Source organism: Herpailurus yagouaroundi, unplaced genomic scaffold (assembly GCF_014898765.1).
Source record: "Herpailurus yagouaroundi ecotype Mexico unplaced genomic scaffold, PumYag 139, whole genome shotgun sequence".
NCBI lineage: Eukaryota > Metazoa > Chordata > Mammalia > Carnivora > Felidae > Herpailurus > Herpailurus yagouaroundi.
This window is the reverse complement of record NW_024412394.1, coordinates 21,004,103-21,026,918: the sequence shown is the minus strand read 5'-3', so window position 1 is coordinate 21,026,918 and position 22,816 is coordinate 21,004,103. Positions and strand designations below refer to the sequence as shown.

General features: G+C 36.4%; 1 protein-coding gene across 2 annotated transcripts in view; it reads right to left on the bottom strand.

Moving 5' to 3' along the window:
* The window catches only part of HCRTR2 (hypocretin receptor 2), a 114,288-nt gene that overhangs the window by 39,451 nt on the left and 52,021 nt on the right, over positions 1-22,816 (bottom strand). For both annotated transcript variants that reach the window (XM_040473791.1, XM_040473790.1), the window contains exon 2: positions 2,913-3,091. In XM_040473791.1, coding sequence (XP_040329725.1) covers positions 2,913-3,091 — 179 coding nt within the window. The remainder of the gene's footprint in view (positions 1-2,912; positions 3,092-22,816) is intronic.

Sequence of the window (22,816 nt, the reverse complement as noted above, 5' to 3'; positions counted from 1 at the left end):
GACATATCCCTCTCTTATCATTCCAGTGTTCACTCAGGAATCTTCTGGTTTGCAGAGAAAGCATAAAATTTTCTCACTCAGCCAAAAGAAGTTTCTGGACCAGTGAAGCCATCTTGAAACTTAAGAGAACCCCTCAAATTTTTCCGTGGGTGGTTATTAAAACCAAGAGATGGTAAAATATTATAGTTCTGTGCTATTTATAATCTCCCCCAGCGTCTTCATGCAAAACCATATGACCCCTTTATTACTGCTTTCTTCTCCCAATGAGGATATTTTTCTCTGTTGCTCAATGTACTATTAATCTAAAAAGAAGCAAACAAAAAATACTGAATTTTATTTTTGTGACCAATTCATGGTTTTCATCTGACAGACACAAATTAAACTTATAGCTAATGTTTCCAGTAAAGTTTATAATGTCCATGGCATTTTACACTTACTATTCTATCAGTAGTGTCTAATCTAAGAAATTATCACTTCTTATAAGTTTACTGTAGAACTATTGAGCTAAATATCTCTTCCTAACACTTAAGATCCAAAAGCCTTATCATAGTTTCTAGCAATGGGCTGTTTGTGATCTCCCCCAACTTTTGTTCTTAATAAAACTTTATTTTGGGGATACTTTTAAGATCACATAAAACTTGAGGAGAAGTTACAGAGATTTCCCATTTACTCCCTGTCTCTCTCAGTATCACCATCCCCCCACCAGAGTGGTACATCTGTTACAATTGATGAACCTACACTGACACATCATAATCACCGAAAGTCCATAGTTTACATTATGGTTCAATCTTGGTGCTATACATTCTATGTGTTTGGAAATATGTATAAAGGCATATATCCACCATTTTATTATCATTATTTTCTGTGCTCATTCCTTCCCACCTCTGGCAACCATTTATCTTTTTATCGTCTCTCTAGTTTTGCCTTTTCCAGAATGTCATATTATTGAAATCATACAATGTATAGCCTTCTCAGATTGGCTTCTTTCACTTAGTAATAAGCATTTAAGTTTCTTCTTTCTTCCATGTCTTTGCATGGCTTAATAGTTCATTTCATTGTAGCACTGCATAATATTCTATTGTCTGGATGTACCACAGTTTATCCATTTACCTACTGAAGGACATCTTGGTTGCATCCATGTTTTGGTGATTATGAAGAAAGCTGCTATAAACATTTGCATGCAAGTTTTTGGGTAGACATAAGTTTTCAACTCCTTTGGGTAAATACCAAGCAATGCAACTGCTGGGTCATATGAAGAGATGTTTAGTTTTACAATAAACAAGCAGAGTGTGTTTCAAAGTGCGTAAATGAGAATTCCTATTGTTCCACATCCTCACCAGCATTTGGTGCTGTCAGTGTTCCAGAATTTGGCCATACTAAGAGGTGTACAGTGGTATTTCATTGTTGTTTTAATTTGCATTTTGCCGATGATATAGGATAAAGAGCATCTTGTCATAGCTTCCTTGCCACCTGTATATCATAATTAGTGAGGTGTTTCTGGCCCATTTTTTAATTGGGTTATTTGTTTCCTTACTGTTGAGTTTTCAGAGTTCTGTGTATATTTTGGGTATCAATCCTTTATTATAAGCATCTTTTTGAAAATATTTTCTCCAGGTCTGTGGCTTGTCTTCCCTTTCTCTTGTCATTGTCTTTCACAGAGCATAAGTTTTTAATATTAGTGAAGTCAACTTATCAATTATTCCTTTCAGGATCATACCGTTGGTATTGCACCTAAAAAGTCATCAACATACCCAAGATCATCTAGGCTTTTTTCTATCTTATCTTCTAGGAGTTTTATACTTTTACATGTTATATTCAGGTCTATAATCCATTCTGAGTTAATTTTTGTGAAGTGTCTAGATTTTTTTTTTGCATGGCCAACTGTCCTACCTGCACCAATATTTCATTACTGGGAGTATATTTTCATCCCTTCCAAATAATGTGATGACCATCTGGGAGACTGGATGGAATAGGGACTGAGGGGTAAGGGAGGGTTACAAGAAGATAAGCGGAGAATGCCGTGATCTCATTCACTTTCCGATTGCTAAAGGGATTCCACCTCTTTAAGGGCTGTGGCTGTGGCCATATTTTTAGAACTATCAGAATACCCATCACAAAATTATTCTCTGAAAGTGCTTATTCTCAATTTATTCTAGGGCAATTCATTGTAGAAAAAACTACTTCCACACAGAACAATAAAATGTCTAATGATGATGATGATGATGATGATAACTGATGTTTATTGAGAACATACTATATTTTTGTAAGATCATTCTCTTCCAGAGGGCAATCACTATTCCATGTAATTTATATAAATTATCTTAGTAAAATTTCATCACAACCATAGGAGTGAGCTATAATAAAAATTATTATCCTTCTATAATAAGTGAATCACAAAGAGCTTATGTATTTGGATCAAGAGCATACACTAAGTAAATAGCAGAATAGAGATTCCAAACCTGGTAGTTTGATTCAGAACCAACACTGAAATATATTCACTGTACTAATTTGATCACATAACTTTAATTTCTCATTGTGAAACAAAATCACTTAACAAAAATAAAAATAAACAGACCTTGCTTATTTGAGCTAGGAGAGGCTCAATCATTAATTTGTTCAATTTCCTTATTTTACAATGGGAAAATTAGAGATCAAAGAAATAAGAGGTTTTCTCAGCATCTAATGATGACTTGAGGATTCTACTGTTTTATTTTTCACCCAGAACTTATTTACCCAGAAAGTATCAAGTATTATTTTTTTAAGTTTGTTAATTTCTTAAGCAAGTATATTTCTCTTAGCTCGCTAGTTAATTTACCAGAAGACCATAACTGAAAATACTTCCAATACTTAACTGAAAATACTTTTTCAGTAGCTTCTGTGTTTGAATAGATAGAAGTATGGAAAAAAATTACCTGTAAATAAGGAATAACTTTACAGAGGGACTGTCCAAAGAACCAGGTCTCGGTGATATCCACAACCAATGTGGCTGGGAGGCAGGTAATGGTCACGAGCACATCAGCCAGAGAAAGGTTGACTATAAAGTAGTTGGTTACTGTCCTCATGTGGTGGTTTTTCCACACTGCCACACAAACTAATTTGGAAAAAAAAAAAGAATAGTTACCGTTAAGGACTAAATATTTTTGTCCCCACAAAATTCCTACGTTGAAATCCTAACACGTTGTGTGATGGTGTTAGGAAATGGGCCTTCAGGAGATGAATAGATCATGGTGGCAGATCCCTCAATAATGGGATTAGTGCCTTATAAAAGGGACCCCAGAGACATTCCTTGCCCCTACCACCATATGAGGACACAGTGAAAAGCTGTTGTCTATGAACCAGGAGATTGGCCCTTACCAGACATTAAATCTGCTACAGCTTTGATGTTGGACTTCTCAGATTTCAGAACTGTGAGGAATAAATGTATGTGGTTCATAAGCCATCTAGTTTATGGTATGCTGTTACAGCAGCCCAAAAAGACTAAGACAGTAATAATACAAAGAAAACAGGTACTGATGAGGAAATACTGCCAAGCTAATTAATACTCCTGTAAGGTCCACAAATAAACATTGAAAAGGGAATGTACTATTTTCATTGAATCAGTCAACTTAATGTGAATTCTGAATCCATGCTTAAAATGAGTTCATTTGTTTCTCAATGGATCATAATACTACATTCATTCTTGATTTTGAATCACGATTCCCAGAAGTTAAAGAACAATCTTTGATTCTTCTTTCTATTCCCTTAGTGCTCAGCATGTAGTAGAGACTCAAGAAATATTTACCAAAGTGAGATGAATTAGGAGCTAGCTATTTTCAATGAACTATAGTTTTTGCCTCAGCCATGACATTTATCCTATCTGCTTCCAAACTCTGCATTTAGAACATTTAATAGATGAAGAGGTTTAAAAGACAAAAGCCAACAATTATTCAACCCCTATTATTGGCAAACAACGAGCTATACGGTTCATATATAAAAGGCTTAGGTCATTTAATCTTGACAATCACAAGGGAAGACATTGTTACCATCATTTTTTACATGAAGCAATTGAGACATAGGGAATTTGTGGAGCTCGGTTAGGGACAAATGGATCATAAAGCACAGAACTACAACTGCAGCTGGGATTCAACACCAAGTGAGGAATCTTGGTCTTTTCACCATGCCTTTTTCTTTATTTGTAAAAATGAATGGGTTATAGCAAAATACGTATAACTTCCAGAGACTCAATCCTCTTTCCTTGCTGTTACTCTTGATGGCTTCTAAACATCACTTCCTATCAAACACATTTTTCAATACTCTCAGAGCCGAGCCTTCCTCATTGCTTTTCAGTGTATCTTCATTTTTAAAAGCTGTTCTTATCTTATTCAGTTGCTCTTTATGAAAAGAACATCCAGTTCCTCAATTCTCTGTCCTCCTCTGTGTGGTGTATCCAAAAGTTACATAACCACTGACTCAAGAACTATATAGGTGTAAGCACTGCTACCCACATCTATTGACGGTTTGCTTCACTAAAAGTAACTGAATTTGCCTTGGGTATCATTAAACTGTCAGAGCTGTCACCTATGCACCCAAATGATGCAGTGATTAGTAACCTTATGTAGTGAATAAATAAAAGCACATTTTGTTAAATTTAAGTCACTAAATAAGGATTTCTTTTGGACAATTTTATACCATTTATTAAGAGTTTCATATGCTGAAAATGTTTTCAGTCGCTCCTGAAGCTTAAATTACCTTTAAGTCACCAACAGATGCTAAGTTAATAAAATACCTGAATTCCTGAGGACTGAATTTTCAAAACTTCACATCTTTCTCTAATTCCAGTATACTAGTATCCAAAAATCCAGATGAATTTTATTAAGGTAAACTGTAATCATTATTTGAAAGTGATACAACTGAATGATTTTTCCCCAGAAACACTTGAAGACATACAAACATACACACACATACACAAAGGCACACTAGTATTTGAGTAACATGTTATCATAACTTGTTATAAGGAAATTGATATAAGTATCACACTGTTAATACTTGGTCAAGAAATGACTCAAATGGTGCAATTTTGGATCTAGGAAAGAAAATAAGACTTAAAAAAATACAACCAGTTCTAGATTTACTCCCAAGTATCTATATTTTGAAGGGGAGACAAAGATGGAAAGACAGTATTGATGAATTATGACTAGCCAATATGAGAAAAGTATACTTTCACCTGGTATCAGTTTTCAGCCATTGAATATTCCTTATGCTTTTCCTTTTATTCCCATTACTTACTCATTCCATAACTGGAGGCCTGTTATATCTTATAAGGGGTTAATATCTAAAATATATAAAGAACTTATACAACTCATCACCAAAACAATAAACAATCTGATTAAAAAATGGGCAGGATACCTGAATAGATATTTTTACAAAGAAGACATACAAATGGCCAAAAGACACTTGAAAATATGCTCAACATCACTAATTGTCAGTGAAATAAAAAGAACAACCACAGTGAGATATTGTCTTATACCTGTTAGAATGGCTAACGTAAAAAATGCAAGAGGTAGAGGTTGGAAGATGACAGTGGAGTAGGAGGATCCTAGGCTCACTTTGTCCCACAAATACAACTAGATAATTATCAAATCATCCTACATATCCCATAAATCAACCTAAAGACTGGAGGAACAAACTCCATAACTAAAGGTAGGGAAGAGGCCACATCAAAGAAGATAGGAAATGCAGAGATGCAGTTTCGGAGAGAAATAGATCATGGTAGTTGTGCTGGGGAGAGAGCCACAGTCACGAAGGGCTACAGACAAACTAGCACACAGGGGAGTGTATGTGGAAAACAATCTCCCACAGAAATTGGGTTGGAAAGCAAGAGAAACTGGATTTTGTTAGTTCTTGCAAACAACAGGGCTTAAAGTCTGAAGTTTTAAGGGCAGGACATTTGACTAAGATACAGCCAAGAGGACATTGGGGCTGCTCTTGGAGAAAAGCAAGGGCAAATAGCCTGTGGACATACAGCATGGAAAGAGCAATCTGAAGAGTGTCTGGGACACATATTGGGGAGGTCATTCACTCACCTCAGAGCATGTCCCAGAGAGGCAGTGTTAATGGAAAGACCTCTCTGGGGACAGAGGAACTGGCCAGGGCCTTTCCCTTACCCATACCTCAGCAAAAGTACAGGATTACACTTACTTTACAGGGAACCAGTGCAATGTCTACACTCACTACCCAACTTGCTTATGCTAAGACCCACCACACTCCAGTGGAAATGCCCCTCCCAATCATGCTTGCCTCAGACCCATTGTAGTAGTTCTCCTCCCCCAGAAGAGTGGCTCACACTACATCTCCCAATGTAGGAGTTTTGCAGAGCCTCAGTTCCAGATGCCGCAGTGATAGGTCTCATTTCACAAACAGACCAGAGCACACCTGGTTAAAATATGCCACATTCAGGCCAGGTACCAAGCCCTGACCTTAATGGGCAAAGAGAACCTTTGCAGATGACAGGCCTGAAGAATCAGGCAGCCAGGACAAAATAGCAGAGCACAAGCAGCACAGAACGGAGACACTCCTGGAAGTACTAGGCCTTAGAGAACAGGGGACATTACACAGCATGGCACCACATGATCTCTTTTTCATAAGGGCATTACCTTCAAGAATTGGAGATGTAGCTGACTTTTCTAACACAGAGAAAAGGGCACAGAGACATACAAAATGGGAATACAGAGAAGTGTATCCCAAATTAAAGAATAGGACAAGGCCACAGCTGGAGATCTTAGCAAAACAGAAACAAGTAACTGCCTGATAGAGAACATAAAGTAATGATCACAGGATGCTCATTGAACTCATTGAATAGCTGAAAACTTCCCTAATTTTGGGGAAGAATAGATATCCATATCTGGGAGGCACAAAGAACTCCCATCAAAACCAACAAGAGCAGATCCACACCAAGACAGATGGCAATTAAATTGGCAAAATACAGTGATAAAAAATTTCAAAGCAGCAAGACAAAAAGAAGTCAGCAACTTTCAAGAGAAAACCCAGAAGGCTAGCAGAGGATTTTCTTTTTTTTTTTTATTTTTAGGTTTAACTCCTCATTATTTATATTATATATATTTAAAAAATAATATATATATATATATAGTATTTGTCAAATTGGTTTCCATACAACACCCAGTGCTCATCCCAACAGGTGCCCTCCTCAGTGCCCACCAACCACTTTCCCCTTTCCCCCACTTCCCATCAACCCTCAGTTTGTTCTCAGTATTTAAGAGTCTCTTATGGTTTGCCTCCTTCCTTCTCTGTAACTATTTTTCCCCCTTCCCCTCCCCCATGGTCTTCTGATAAGTTTCTCAGGATCCACATATGAGTGAAAACATATGGTATCTGTCTTTCTTTGCCTGACTTATTTCACTTGGCATAATACTCTCCACTTCCATCTATGTTGCTACAAATGGCCAGATTTCATTCTTTCTCACTGCCAAGTAGTATTCCATTGTATATATAAATCACATCTTCTGTATCCATTTGTCAGTTGATGGACATTGGCTCTTTCCATAATTTGACTATTGTTGAAAGTGCTGCTATAAACATTGGGGTATAAGTGCAACTATCCAAGCCAGAGGGGAGTGGCAGGATATATTCAAAGTGCTGAATGGGAAAAATCTGCATCCAAGAATATTCTATCCAGCAAGGTTACCATCCAGAATAGAAGGAGAGAGAAGGACAATCCCAGACAGGCAAAAACTAAAGTAGTTCATGACCAATTAACCAGTCCTGCAAGAAATATTAAAGGGGACTCTTTGAGTGGAAAGGAGAGACCAAGAGTGAAAGTACAAAGGAAGGAAACACAAAACAGTTAAAATAAATATTTCTCTAAAAAATCAAATAACTCACAAAACTAAAGGATGTAAAACATAAAATTATATATCTAAAACATGGGGAGGGCAAGAGTAAAGAATGGACTTAAACTTAAATGACTATCAACTTAATACAGACTGTTCTATGTAGGAGATACAAACCTAAAGGTAACCATATATCAAAAACCAGTAATAAACATACGTAGAATAAAGAGAAATAAATCCAAATATATCACCGAAGAAAATCAGCAAACCATGAAAAAAGACAAAAAAGAATCAGAGAAAATCTTCAGAAACAACCACAAACAAGTAATAAAATATGTATACAAGAGACTCGTTTTAGACCTAAAGACACCTACAGATTCAAAGTGAGGAGATGGACAAACATCTACCATGCAAATGGTTGTCAAAATAAAGCCAGAGTAGCAATACTTATATCAGTCAAAATAGACTTTGAAACAAAAACTGTAATAAGAGACAAAGAAGGTCGGTATATAATAACAAAGGGGACAATCCAAGAAGAAGATATCACAATTGTAAATATGTAACAATGTAAGTACCAAACATAGGAGAACCCAAATACATTAAACAATAACAAACATAAAAGAACTAATTTATAGTAATACTTATAATAGTAAGAGACTTTAACACCATACTTAGATCAACGGACAGGTCTTCTAAACAGAACATCAACAAGGAAACATTGGCTTTGAATGACACACTGGAACATATGAATATAATAGATATATTCAGAACATTCCATGCTAAAACAGCAGAATACACATTCTTTTCAAGTTCTAATGGAACATTCTCCAGAATAGATCACATAGTAGCCCACAAAACAAGCCTCCACAAATTCAAAAAGATCACAGTCATACCATGCATCTTTTCTGACCACAATGCTATGAAACTAAAAGTCAATCACAAGAGAAGATCTGAAGAGACCACAAATAGATGGAGGTTAAATAACATGTTACTAAACAATGAATGAGTCAACCAGGAAATAAAAGAAGAAATAGGAATGTACATAGAAACAAATTAAAATGAAAACACAATGGTCCAAAACCTTTGGGATGTAGCAAAAGTGGTTTTAAGAGGGAAGTTTATAGTCACACAGGCCTGCCTCAAGAAGTAAGAAAAATTTCCAGTAAACAACATGACCTTACATTTAAAGGAACTAGAAAAACAACAACACACAAAACCTAAAACCATCAAAAGGAAAGAACTAATAAAGATAACAGCAGAAATAAAGGATATAGAAGCTTAAAAAAAAAAAAAAACACAACAGAACAGATCGATGAAATCAGGAGCTGGTTCTTTGAAAAAAATCAATAAAATTGATACACCTCTAGCCAGACCTATCAAGAAAAAAATGGAAAGGACCCAAATAAACAAAATCACAAATTGAAGAAGAGAAATAACAACCAACACCAGGGAAATATAAACAAATATAAGAAAATATTATGAAAAACTGTATGCCAACAAATTGTACAACAAGAAGAAATGGATAAATTCCCAGAAACATATAAACTACCAAAATGAAACGTTAAGAAATAGAAAATTGAAAAGACCAATTACCAGGGCACCTGGGTGGTTCAGTTGGTTGGGCTGCTGACTTATGCTCAGGTCATGATCCGTTGGTTTGTGAGTTCAAGCCCTGCATAGGGCTCTGTGCTAAGAACTCAGAGCCTGGAGCCTGCTTCTGATTCTGTTTCTCCCTCTCTCTTCCCCTTCCCTGCTTGCTCTCTGTCTCTCTCTCTCTCAAAAATAATAAACATTAAATTTTTTTTAATAAAAAAAAAAGACCAAGTGCCAGCAAAGTATTGAATCAATAATCAAAAAACTCCCAGTAAACTATAATCTGGGACCAGATGGTTTCACAGGAAAATTCTATCACACATTTAAATACAAGTTAATACCTATTCTTCTCAAACTATTCTAAAAAAACAGAAAACGAAGGAAAACTTCCAAATTCATTCTATGAGGCTAGCATTATCCTGATACCAAAATCGGATAAAGACACCATTAAAAAAGACAACTACAGGCCAATATCCCTGGTAAACATAGATGCAAAAATCTTTAACAAAATACTAGCAAACTGAATCCAACAATACATTTAAAAAGTCATGCACCATGATCAACTGACATTTTTTTTAAAGTTTATTTATTATATTTTGAGAGAGTGCATGCACAAGCAGGAAAGGGGCAGAGAGAGGGAGATGGAGAATCCCAACCAGGCTTTTTGCTGTCAGCACAGAGCCCAGTGCAGGGCTTGATCTCATGAACCATGAGATCATGGCCTGAGCCAAATCCCAGAGTTGGATATTTCACTGTCTGAACCACCCAGATGCCCCAAGTGGAATTTATCCTGGGTTGCAAGGGTGTTTCAATATTCACAAGTCAATCAACGTGATACACCACATCAGTAAGAGAAAGAATAAGAACCATATGATCATTTCACTAGATGTAGAAAAAACATTTCATAAATTATAAGCTCCATTATGATTAAACCCCTCAACAAAGTAGGTTTAGAGGGAACATACCTCAACATAATAAAGGCCATACATGAAAACCCCACAGCCAACATTATCCTCAATGGGGAAAAACTGACAGCCTTTCCCCTAAGGTCAGGAACAAGACAAGGATGTCCATTCTAATCAATCTTATTGAATATAGTACTTGTAGTCCCAGCCTCAGCAATAAGACAACAAAAAGAAATCAAAGGCATCCAAATCAGCAAGGAAAATGTCAAACTTTCACTATTTGCAGACAACATGATACAAAAATAGAAACCTAAGAGATACGACCCCCAAATTGCTAGAAGTGATAGATAAATTCAGTAAAGTCACTGGATACAATATCAATGTACACAAATCAGTTGTATTTCTACAACAATAACTAATCAGTTAAAAGAGAAATTAAGAAAACAATCCCATTTAAAATTGCACCAAAAATAATAGGACACCTAGGAAGAAACCTAACCAAAGAGATAGGACCTATAGTCTGAAAAGTATAAAACATTGATGAAAGAAAGTGAAGACAGCATAAAGAAATGGAAAGACATTCCATAGACTGGAAGAACAAATATTGCTAAAATGTCTATACTACCCAAAGCAATCAACACATTTAATGCAACCCTATCAAAATACCAATAGCATTTTTCACAGAACTAGAATAAACAAATCTAAAATTTGTATGGAACCACAAAAGAATCTGAGTAGGCAAAGTAATTGTGAAAAGAAAAGCAAAGCTGGAGGCATCACAATTCTGGACTTCAAGTTACGAAATTGTAGTAATCAAAACAGTATGGCACTGGCACAAAAATAAACAAAGATCAATAGAACAGACTAGAAAATCTAGAAATGAACCCACAACTATATGATTAATTAGTCTTTAACAAACAGAAAACAATGTCCAATGGGAAAAAAGTCTCTTCACCAAATGTTTCTGGGAAAACTGGACAGCAACAGCAAAAAGAAAGAAATTAGACCACTTTCTACAACATATACAAAAATAAATCAAAATGGATCAAAGACCTAAATATGAGACCTGCAACCATAAAAAATCCTAGAAGAGAATACGGGCAGTAACTTCTTTGACATCAGCTGTAGCAACTTTTTTCTAGGTATATCTCTTGAGACAAGAGAAACAAAAGCAAAAACAAACAAACAAAAACTATTGGGGACTACATCAAAATCAAAAGCTTCTGCACAGGGAAGGAAACAATCAACCAAACTAAGAAGCAACCTACAGAATGGGTGTGGATATATGCAAATGAATATATAACAAACAATATACAAAATCTATAAAGAACTTGTCAAACTCAGGCATTTTGGTGGCTCAATCAATTAAGTCTCTGACTCTTGGTTTGCGTTCAGATCATGATCTCATGGTTCATGTGTTGGAGGAGTTCGAGCTCCACACCAGGCTCCAAGCTGGCAGGGCAGAGCCTGCTTGGGATTCTCTCTCTCCCTCTCCCATTAGCTCTTTCTCTCTCTAAAAAGTAAATAAATGAACTTAAAAACAAGTTTCAATTAATTTATCAAACTCAATATCCCCAAAACAAATAATTTAATTAACAAATGGGCAGAAGACATGAACAGACATTTACGCAAAGAAGATATACAGATGGCCAAGAAACACATGAAAAAATGATTACCATCATTTCCCATCAGGGAAAATGAAAATCAAAACTACAATAAGATTTCACCTCACATTTGCCAGAACAACTAAAATCAACAACACAAGAAACAACAGATGTTAGTGATAATTTGGAGAAAAAGGATCACTCAGGCATTGGTGGGAATGCAAACTAGTGTTGCCACTGGGGAAAACAGTATTTAGGTTGCTCAAAAAGTTAAAAATAGAACTATGATCCAGCAATCACACTACTGGGTATTAACCCAAAGAACACAAAGACACTAATTCAAAGAGATACATGCACATCTATGTTTCTAGCAGAATTATTTATAAGAGCCAAATTGTTGAAGCAACCCAGGTTCCCATTGATTGATAAATAGATAAAGAAGATGTGGGGTGGGTGTGTGTGTGTGTGTGTGTGTGTGTGTGTGTGTGTGTGAATATTATTCAGCCATAAAGAAGAATGAAATCTTGCCATTTTCAATGACATGGATGGAGCTAGAGAGTATAATGCTAAGTGAAAAAAGTCAGAGAAAGACAAATACCATATGATTTCATTCATCTGTGGAATTTAAGAAACAAAACAAATGAGCAAAGGCAAAAAAAGGAGAGACAAATCAAGAAACACACTCTTAATTATAGAGAACAAACTGATGATGACCAGAGGGGAGGGTGGTGGGGGAATGGGTGAAATAGGTGATGAGGATTAAAGAGTGCAATTGTGATGAGCCCTGGGTGATGTAAGTGTTAATAACTATATTGTATACTTGGAACTTATATAACATGATATGGTAACCAATTGGAATTAAAATAAAAACTTAAGCCAAAAGAAAAAAAAGCAAGACATTTGTGTTGGCGAGGATTCAGAGATAAAGGAATCCTCATGCATGGTTAGTGAAAATGTAAATTGGTACAGCCACAATTAAAAATAGTATGGGGGTTTCTCAAAAAACTTAAAATAGAAACACCATATGATCCAACAATTCCACTATTGGGTATTTCCCAAATAAAATGAAAACACTAACTCAAAAAAGATATACACACCCCTATGTTTACTGCAGCATTATTAGCAGTAGCAAGATATGGAAGCAACCATCTTAATATATCTTTGAAACAGAAGTTGAAAAGGAAACTGTCACATCACTGATAGGGTTCTAACATAGGTCCATGGAATTTTGGAGTTGGATATCATTCAGTCTAACTTGACATCTGATGGATAAATCACCTCTGCACCCATTCCACTTGAACGTTTTTAATAGTGGGGAATTCACGGCTTGCTGTAGCCCTTGAGCTCTTTTTGTGGTGGTTTTAGCTATAGGAAGTTCTTGCTCATGTTAAGTTGATATCTGATTCTGTTTCATTTTCATGGTTTCATAATTCTTTCCTAGAACTCAAGAAATAAACCTTATCTATTTTTTTCTACATTGTACCTGTATTTGTTTCCTAGGGCTGGTGTAACAAAGTACTACAAATTGTATATCTTAATGCAACCTAAATTTGCTGTTCCACAGTTCTGGATTCTAAAGTTCCAAAATCAAGGAATCAACAGGGCCAAGCTCCCTCTGAAACCTGTAGAGTAATATCCTTCCTTGACTGTTGCCTAGGTTCTGGTGGTGTGCTGGTAAACTTTGACAATCCTTTGTTTGCAGCTGTGTAACTCCAATCTCTGCCTTCATTATCACATTGTGTTCTTTTGTGTCTCTGTCTTCACATGGCTGTCTTCTTATGAGGAGACCAGTCATGTTTGAGTAGGGCTCCATTCTACTCCAGTATGATTCACCTTAACTAATTAAATCTGCCATTACCCTATTTCCAAATGAATTAAAATTCCAAGGAATTTCAACATCTTTTTTGAGGAAGACATAATTCCACCCATAGTAATCTGCCCTCTGGCCCCTAAAACTTCATGTCTTTCCCACATGCAAAACATATTCACTCCATCACTACATGCCACAAATTCTTAACCCATTCCAGCATCAACTCTAAATTCAAAATCCCTTCTACATTTTATCTAAATCAACTATGGGTGAGATTCAGGGTATGTTCCTTGCTGAGGCTAATTTCTCCATCTGTGGACCAGTGAAACCTAGAATACAGGTTATGTACTTCCAAAATGTAATGATGGGACAGGCATAGGTTAAATAGTCCCATCCTAAAAGGGAGAAATTGGAAACAAGAAAAGGGTCACTGGGCTAAGGCAAGTTTGCAATTGAGCAGGGCAAATTCCATTAGGTTTTAAGACTAAAGAACAATTCTCTGTGGCCTGATGCTCTGTCTCCCAGCTTAGGAGGATGGTAGTCCCAACCAGTCAACCAACCCCAGGTGCTGGCCCTTCTCTCTAAACCTGCAGGGAAATCTTTCCTTGCCTCTTCCCAGCTTCTCTGGTTTTCTAGCAATCTTTCGTGTCCCTTGGTTTGCAACTACACAACACCAATCTCTGCCTTCATCATCACATGGCGTTACCCTGGATCTAGATCTTCGAATAGCTATATTATAAGAACATCAGCCACATTGGATTAGTGACCCAACCTACCCCTGTATGACTTTATGTTAACTAATTATATCTGCAATTGTCCTATTTCCAAATACATTGAAATTCTGAAGTTACAGGGTTAGGACTTCATTGTATCTTTTTGGGAGGATGCAGTTCAACCCATAACAGTTCTCATTCAAATATTACAAGACTTTTGCTCTAACCATTCCCCAAGCCCTTCTTAAACAATCTAAAATCTCTAGAACCTCATATGCAACTGCAGGGTTTTGCATCTCATATCTGCCTGATCCCTTATTCTGAACATTCTCCAGATTATCAGCAATGGTTCTAAATTAGCCGTCTGTAACTGCTCACATGTTCCCAGGTGCAGTCTAACCAAGGCAGCAAAAAACAGGATGATTGGCTGGGCCATTACTTAGAAAGCCTAAACTTTGTGTTAGCTTTCTTAACAGCCATGTCACTTTTTTGGATTATACAGGCGCATAATTACTGGAAACGTGTTCTCTTGTGTGGATATTAGATTAAATCTTTACATTTGAATCTTGGGAAGGAAAAAAGGAAAAAAAAGAAATTTATTCAATTTACTATTAAGACAACTGGATAAATCTGGATTTGGGCTTTATGTTATATAATGTTACTTTGTCATTTTAAAACACCTTAAGTGGGGCGCCTGGGTGGCTCAGTCGATTAAGCGTCTGACTTCGGCTCAGGTCGTGATCTCGCGGTCTGTGAGTTCGAGCCCCGCGTCGGGCTCTGTGCTGACAGCTCAGAGCCTGGAGCCTGTTTCAGATTCTGTGTCTCCTTCTCTCTCTGCCCCTCCCCTGTTCATGCTCTGTCTCTCTCTGTCTCAAAAATAAATAAACGTTAAAACAAATAAATAAATAAAAATAAAACACCTTAAGTATGGTGCTCACATTATGTACATTCAAATAATAACGACTATGGTTATGTCTATTTCCCAAGACTTTACCTCTCTGGGCTGAACACCACCAGAGCAACCATATGTAAGAGCAGGACTTTCCCTATGATCACCGTGGTCTCTTTACTCTGAAAGTGTTGCAGATTATCAGTACATATCTCCAAAGGAGCTATCCGGAACTGCCTACGCATCTTTTTTTTTTTTTTTTTAATTTTTTTTTCAACGTTTATTTATTTTTTGGGACAGAGAGAGACAGAGCATGAACGGGGGAGGGGCAGAGAGAGAGGGAGACACAGAATCGGAAACAGGCTCCAGGCTCTGAGCCATCAGTCCAGAGCCTGACACGGGGCTCGAACTCACGGACCGCGAGATCGTGACCTGGCTGAAGTCGGACCCTTAACCGACTGCGCCACCCAGGCGCCCCTGCCTACGCATCTTTAAGTGCATGTCTTCTAAATTTGTGTTGAACAAATATATATTTATTCATTCATTCACCCACTGAAAGTATTAAAAGCATAAAGTAAACACCATCTTCTGATAGTGCATCAGATTTATGCAAAGTTACACTCACCATCTTTTCTTATATTTTCATTCTGGACTTTATATTTCTCTGAAGTATAATATCCTTCCTTTATATCTCCAGTAACTTGTGTTTGAAACTCCCCAAATATGTCCTACCTCTATCATTTTCTTTCTATCCCTATTGCAAATGCCTGATGTCATACCGTAGAAAACATTAGCTGGAGTGTTGCAGTAACTTTGTAATAGTTCACCTGCCTATCTTTACTTCTATACATTTTATCCATCAACACTTCATTCACTCCAGTTATATTAAGTCTTTCATTTCAACAGGAGCTCTTCTTTTCATCTAGATTAAGTAGAAAATCCTCAGAAGGCTATTTTACCATTGACTTCCAGTTGAACATCCCCCCTCTATATTTTGCAATGTTGCATATCAAATACTCATAGTTCCAGGATAAGTTTGGTATCTCATTTTATATCTATACCCAACCCCCTACCCCATTGCTCATACCATTCCTCTGTCTGAAAAATGCCCATATTGCATTCAAATCCCTTTTTCAAATCACTAAATTCTACTCAAAACCAACCACACAAAAATTTCTGTTTCACAAAGTCTCTCATAATTAACCTAGCTCAACATTCTTTCTTTCTTTTTTGAAACCCTATCACACATTTTCTTTTCCTGTTGTAAATCACATTCTAAAATTATTATGCATTACGGTGGGTATTTGTATTTTTTTTTTATTTCCGTCTACCGGTACAAAGGCTCTTTATCATTTTGAGCTGGACTTTTACTTTCGCTTACTCTCCTTGGTTTTTATAGCTTTTCTTCTAACACAAATATTTCCTAAAACATATTTTACAAAGAATAAATATTCATATAACTGAGTTGTTCATAAACTTATAGTACGTGGCTGCCATTGGTATGGTGCATTTACCAATAAGCCCCCTTAAAAGGGGGGACCCAATAGCAGAATAATGTATTCTCTAGATCCATTACCTTCTGATTAACTTTGGTAGGTCCCTAGACATGAACTTGGTACTATTTTTGAGATCAGTTCCCTGAATGATCATGATACACCAATATTAAAGTCCATTATAGCTAGTTTGCAGTTATATGTTTGTCTCCATTAACCAGGAACAAGTGAGTAAGAGTTGAGCATAGAGGAATAAAATAGAAGGAATAACAGAAAGCAAGAATGAGGATTCAGTGAAACTCCACTTTTGTAAGAATCTGATGATATATGGCTCCCAATTATTGTCTACAGGACGGACGGATGGAAAGTGATTCAAGCTGTATGGGAACATCTGCAGCTTGTGATGCTAGATGAATTTTTAAAATAATATATAGATATAGTCTTTAGAAATAACCTGAGATATTTGCATGCTATTATATGGGCCAAAATTAAACTGACTTTCAAATGAGAAAATAAAATATTAGTTTAAATAAGGACTTTGCCATTTTAATCTGCACTCATAATAAACTGGCTTTCAATATCTTGATCAGGCACATACATGGATAAAGTTATTTTCTCTTGTACATCAGTACTTACACTTGAAAAATATTAAACTGAGTTGATATACTGTTAATTTGCTGTTGATATGACCTGATTAGAATATGTAAACCATATAAATTAGATCACATCTCTAATTGAACATACACTTGGGCCTTGAAATATCAACTAACAGCTGGTATTATGATATTAAGAGGTGACTGTGCATAATGTATAATAGTGTGTTACTGAGGACCTTGCAAAGACCTGTACAACTTAGAGCAACTTCCCTTTAAGCATTTTCAATTTTAATTTTTGTAACATTAAAACAAGGTATAGACATTATGTTAATTGAAATAAGCCAGACACAAAAGGCCAGTAATTGTATGATTCCTCCTAATAGGAAGTACATAAAGTAGTCAAATTTATTGAGACAGAAAGTAGAATGGTGATTTCCAGATGCTGGGAAGAAGGGAGAATAGAGTATTATTTTTAAGGGGAACAGAGTTTCTGTTTGCAAGATGTAAATATTCTGGAGATGGTGATGATTATTGTACAACAGTGTGAATATACTTAATGCCACTGAACTGCATACCTAAAATGACTCAAATGGTCAACTTTAAGTTATGTATAATTTACCAAAATTTAAAAATTTTCCATGATAAAGGAGGCCATAAAATGTAAAATAAACTTTTGAACCATAATGATGTCCGTCAAAAATCTTAAACACAGGGGTGCTTGGGTGACTCAGTCTGTTAAGCGTCCGGTTCTTGATTTCAGCTTGTCATGATCTCCCAGTCCTTGGGATCCAGCTTCATGATCTCTGCACTGACAACACAGGGCCTGCTTGAGATTATCTCCCTCCCGTTCTCTCTTTGCCCTTCCCCCGATCGTTCTCTCTCTCTCTCTCAAAATAAATAAATAAACTTTAAAAAATTCTTGAACACAGAAAGAAAATGCCAGGGAACAATCTTGTTTATTCATTTTATACATTTTTAAAACGAAGAGCTCAATAGCGAAAACACAATTTTTCACAAATATTGTAGTTCTAATATATTAATGGCAGTGTTAAAGACTATAATCACATGGTTTTATGTAAGATTTTTTATTATTTGTTTGTAAAACCAAATTATTATTTATAGTAGTTGTGATATTATAATTTAGATACTATCTTAATGAAATACTGTTAGTTTCTTGGTAGTTTATTTATTTAATATACATGGGTATGTAAGAAGACAATTCCTTGACTACATTAAATACATAGAAGATTGTAAGCATTTCAGAAAACCTTAAAAAATATTGTAGTTCCACTCTTTGCCACAAAGTGTCAGTGAAAGCCCTTGAAGTGGCTCGCCCTATTACTTGGGGTTTTTAAACGTTAAGATCTCTACAAAATTCTTTATCATGTAGATATACATATATATTTATTTCAACTGGCATTTCCTAGTCCAAAAAGAATTTTTAAGAAAGGATAAAATACCCAACATCTTTTAAACAACATACAAATAAATGTGTTAGGTGAAATAAAACCATTTTTCTAAACGAAAACAATAACAAAAAAAAGGAATTGAATACACATGGAAGATAGTCAATATTTAACTTCCATAAGGAATCTATCATGAAAGCAGGCCATGGAATAGGGTCATCCAGAATCATTACAGAGTGCAAATTTAAGAAGCAGGGACACTGATCATTGGTATGATCCTATGAGGGTTAAAAAAAAAAAAAAAAAAGTCCATGAAATCCTGAGGTTTATCTCACCTTCACTGCACTTCACCACTCTGGTAATGACCCTCCTTCCTACTGTTAGTTTTGCCTTCTTCTCTTCCTGGGCCCATGTGTCAATATACCTACCTCAATCTCCCATTCTCCACCTCCACACCTTGGCCAGGTTGTCTATAAATCTCTTTGTCTGTACTAAGAAGACCAGGATGCAAATGTGCCACTTCTTTTTCTGCAAGTCTGACAGACGGGACACTGCCAAGAAGTACATCTGTGGTATGAAATGTGCCACCCAAAACATTATCTAATATTAATTAGGAGCAAATTTTCAAAAAAAGTTACTATATATGCATATATAACAATATGTTTAAAATGTATTTCTTTTTTTCTTTACTCAAGAAAATATAAAAGTCTGTAAGTTGACAAATAGGTTCTCACTGGCACCTGCTCACTATGTTAACACAGGCAGCATAATTCTCATGGATACTGATGATGTCACTGTGGTGCTGATACCAGTGAGGCAGTGTGGGAAATAATTAAGAAACCACAATTAATAATTTGCTTGGGAAGAGATTTAGAAAGACTGTATCTTCGCAAACACAAAAGTGCAGAAAGGAACTGTATATAGGAGAATGTTATAAAACAGAAAGACAAAGGACATAATAATTTACAGGAATCAAGTCCAAAAGAAATTCTTCAGAGAGGAACAGAGAGGAAAGTGGGAAACTAGGTTTGACTTCTCAGCTGTGTGTGAATGACATGACTTTTTTTTTTTAGGGAGAAGCTCAACCACAAAGTGACACCAAGGCTTTGTACGGAAGGTGCCAGAGACCGAAACAATGCTGCTATTAATAGATATTGCTAAGCCTTTATGACTGCCCTAGAGGAAGGTTACAAGGGTGGAAGACAACATTGCTTGGCATCTGCGTTTTTAATAATGACTATATTTGATAGCTGTAACTTCACTTCAGTGGAATTTCTTTGGGGGGATATAACAAATTCATTGTTATCCATGTCTTTTTACTCTTTACAGGTAAATCACTAGAAGAAGCTCCTGTCCCCAGTGCAGACTCTCAGAATTCCATCAGGATCTCTACCTTGTCCTCAGAACTTGTCTTTTGCCCCTTTGCACCACTTAACACACAAGCAACCTATCCTTCCCATGATGTGTGACTTATGTCTATCTCAATGCCTACAGTGAACTTATTTTTGGGTCTTCTTTGCAGAACTGTTTTCCTTCTTTTACATCATATATATCTTCAGCCCTCTTGTGTTTTTCCCCATGTTCTTTCCACTTTTATAGTTATTTATTATCACAAGATTAATTCTCATTTCTAGGAGACTAATCCCCAAAGTTATGATTCTAGTTCTTGGCTCTCTTTTGCATTTCATATTAGAATTTCTAATAACATTTTTTATCTTCTAGTTTTTCCATCTTTACCTCACATTAAAGCATATGGGCATTGTCTTGCAGATTATGGAGGGTAACAGAAGGATTTTAAGCAAGGGGGCAAAAGATGCAAGAACCCATCTTTTTTTTTTTTCAATATATGAAATTTATTGTCAAATTGGTTTCCATACAACACCCAGCGCTCATCCCAAAAGGTGCCCTCCTCAATACCCATCACCCACCCTCCCCTCCCTCCCACCCCCCATCAACCCTCAGTTTGTTCTCAGTTTTTAAGAGTCTCTTATGCTTTGGCTCTCTCCCACTCTAACCTCTTTTTTTTTTTTTCCCTTCCCCTCCCCCATGGGTTTCTGTTAAGTTTCTCAGGATCCACATAAGAGTGAAAACATATGGTATCTGTCTTTCTCTGTATGGCTTATTTCACTTAGCATCACACTCTCCAGTTCCATCCACGGTGCTACAAAGGGCCATATTTCGTTCTTTCTCATTGCCACGTAGTACTCCATTGTGTATATAAACCACAATTTCTTTATTCATTCATCAGTTGATGGACATTTAGGCTCTTTCCACAATTTGGCTATTGTTGAGAGTGCTGCTATAAACATTGGGGTACAAGTGCCCCTATGCATCAGTACTCCTGTATCCCTTGGGTAAATTCCTAGCAGTGCTATTGCTGGGTCATAGGGTAGGTCTATTTTTAATTTTCTGAGGAAACTCCACACTGTTTTCCAGAGTGGCTGCACCAGTTTGCATTCCCACCAACAGTGCAAGAGAAGAACCCATCTTTTTCAAAGATGACTTAGATTGTGGAAATTATTCATGCCTTTATTTTTTTATTATGAAATTTATTGTCAAATTGGTTTCCATACAACACCCAGTGCTCATCCCAACAGGTGCCCTCCTCAATACCTATCACCCACCCTCTCCTCCCTCCCACCCTCCCCCCCCCCCATCAACCCTCAGTTTGTTCTCAGTTTTTAAGAGTCTCTTATGCTTTGGCTCTCTCCCTCTCTAACCTCTTTTTTTTTTTCTTCTTCTTCCCTTTAAACTGGAAGCAGGGGGACCAATTTTGAGACTGTTTTAGAATTCTAAGGAAACAAGGTGGCAGTGAAAGAATGAGGAGAAAATGAATGAGTTCAAGAAACAATAATGAAGTTGATATAAGGCCTTCATGAGGGATTAGGCATGAGGATGATGGAGTGAGAAAAACTGAGGATGATAACCCGGTAGGTATACTGGTTGGTTAGGGGGGAGATCATCCTGTTCGCTGAGCTATGGAATAAAGGAAAATAAGGCGGATATATCTGGAAGTATGGATAAAACATGAGGAATTCCCTTTTATATATGTGAGTTTGAAACACTTGTGAGCTATCCCATTGTCAATATCCATTTCGCATTTGGATGTGCGGGTCTATATTTCAGGAGATCTATTTCAGTTATAAATATTTGGAATTAATCAGGATAGAGATAGCAATAAAAGCCAAATGAGTAAATAAGATCAATCAAGGATTGAACTAGAATAAGAAGGGAAGGGCCTAAGTCATGTCTAGAGACTATGCAATTTTAGCCACATATTCTTGGATGGCAAATACCCAGGAAGTGTCAGTTCTCCTCTTAAGTACTAAATATAATAGTGAAGAAAACACTGGTTTTACTATTACAAAATAGTTCACATTTCTGATAATGACAGATAACCTCGCTGTAGACCAAACCTCTCCTCTAAAACAACCAACATGCCTTTAAGACTTTGGGCACTACCTTTGCAATAAGGAGCTGAAGGGACAATATCCCAGACAAAAGAGGACAGATGTTCCCCTTACATTTAGCATGTCTTTTCTTTTCAAAGCCTTTGGCAATTTGCAACCAATAGCTAAGTACAGAAGAAAAAGCAGCAACCAATAATAAGAGAAGTTGAGCAGGAACTTGAATAGTCCTCTAAACAGACAGCAACATTGGAGCTCAGTCTATCAACTAGGTAAATAACTCTGACCTTCAGACACAACCCCAAAGTGCAAACTCTAGTCTGGATGAACTTCAAGGAGATAAGCTCTCTTAAAGAATGAGGCCTAACTTCAAATGTCTTCATTTACTGACCAGATAGAAGTTTTTTTTGTTGTTGTTCCAACACTAACAGCCTGCCAAAGCAAAAAAGCAAATTCCCTATGGAAGAAGAAAATATTATCTATAACATCCAATCATTTCTATAAGTTTTAATATAAAATGTTACTCATTTAATAAAAAAAATCATCAGGCATGCAAGAAGGCAATACCACTTAA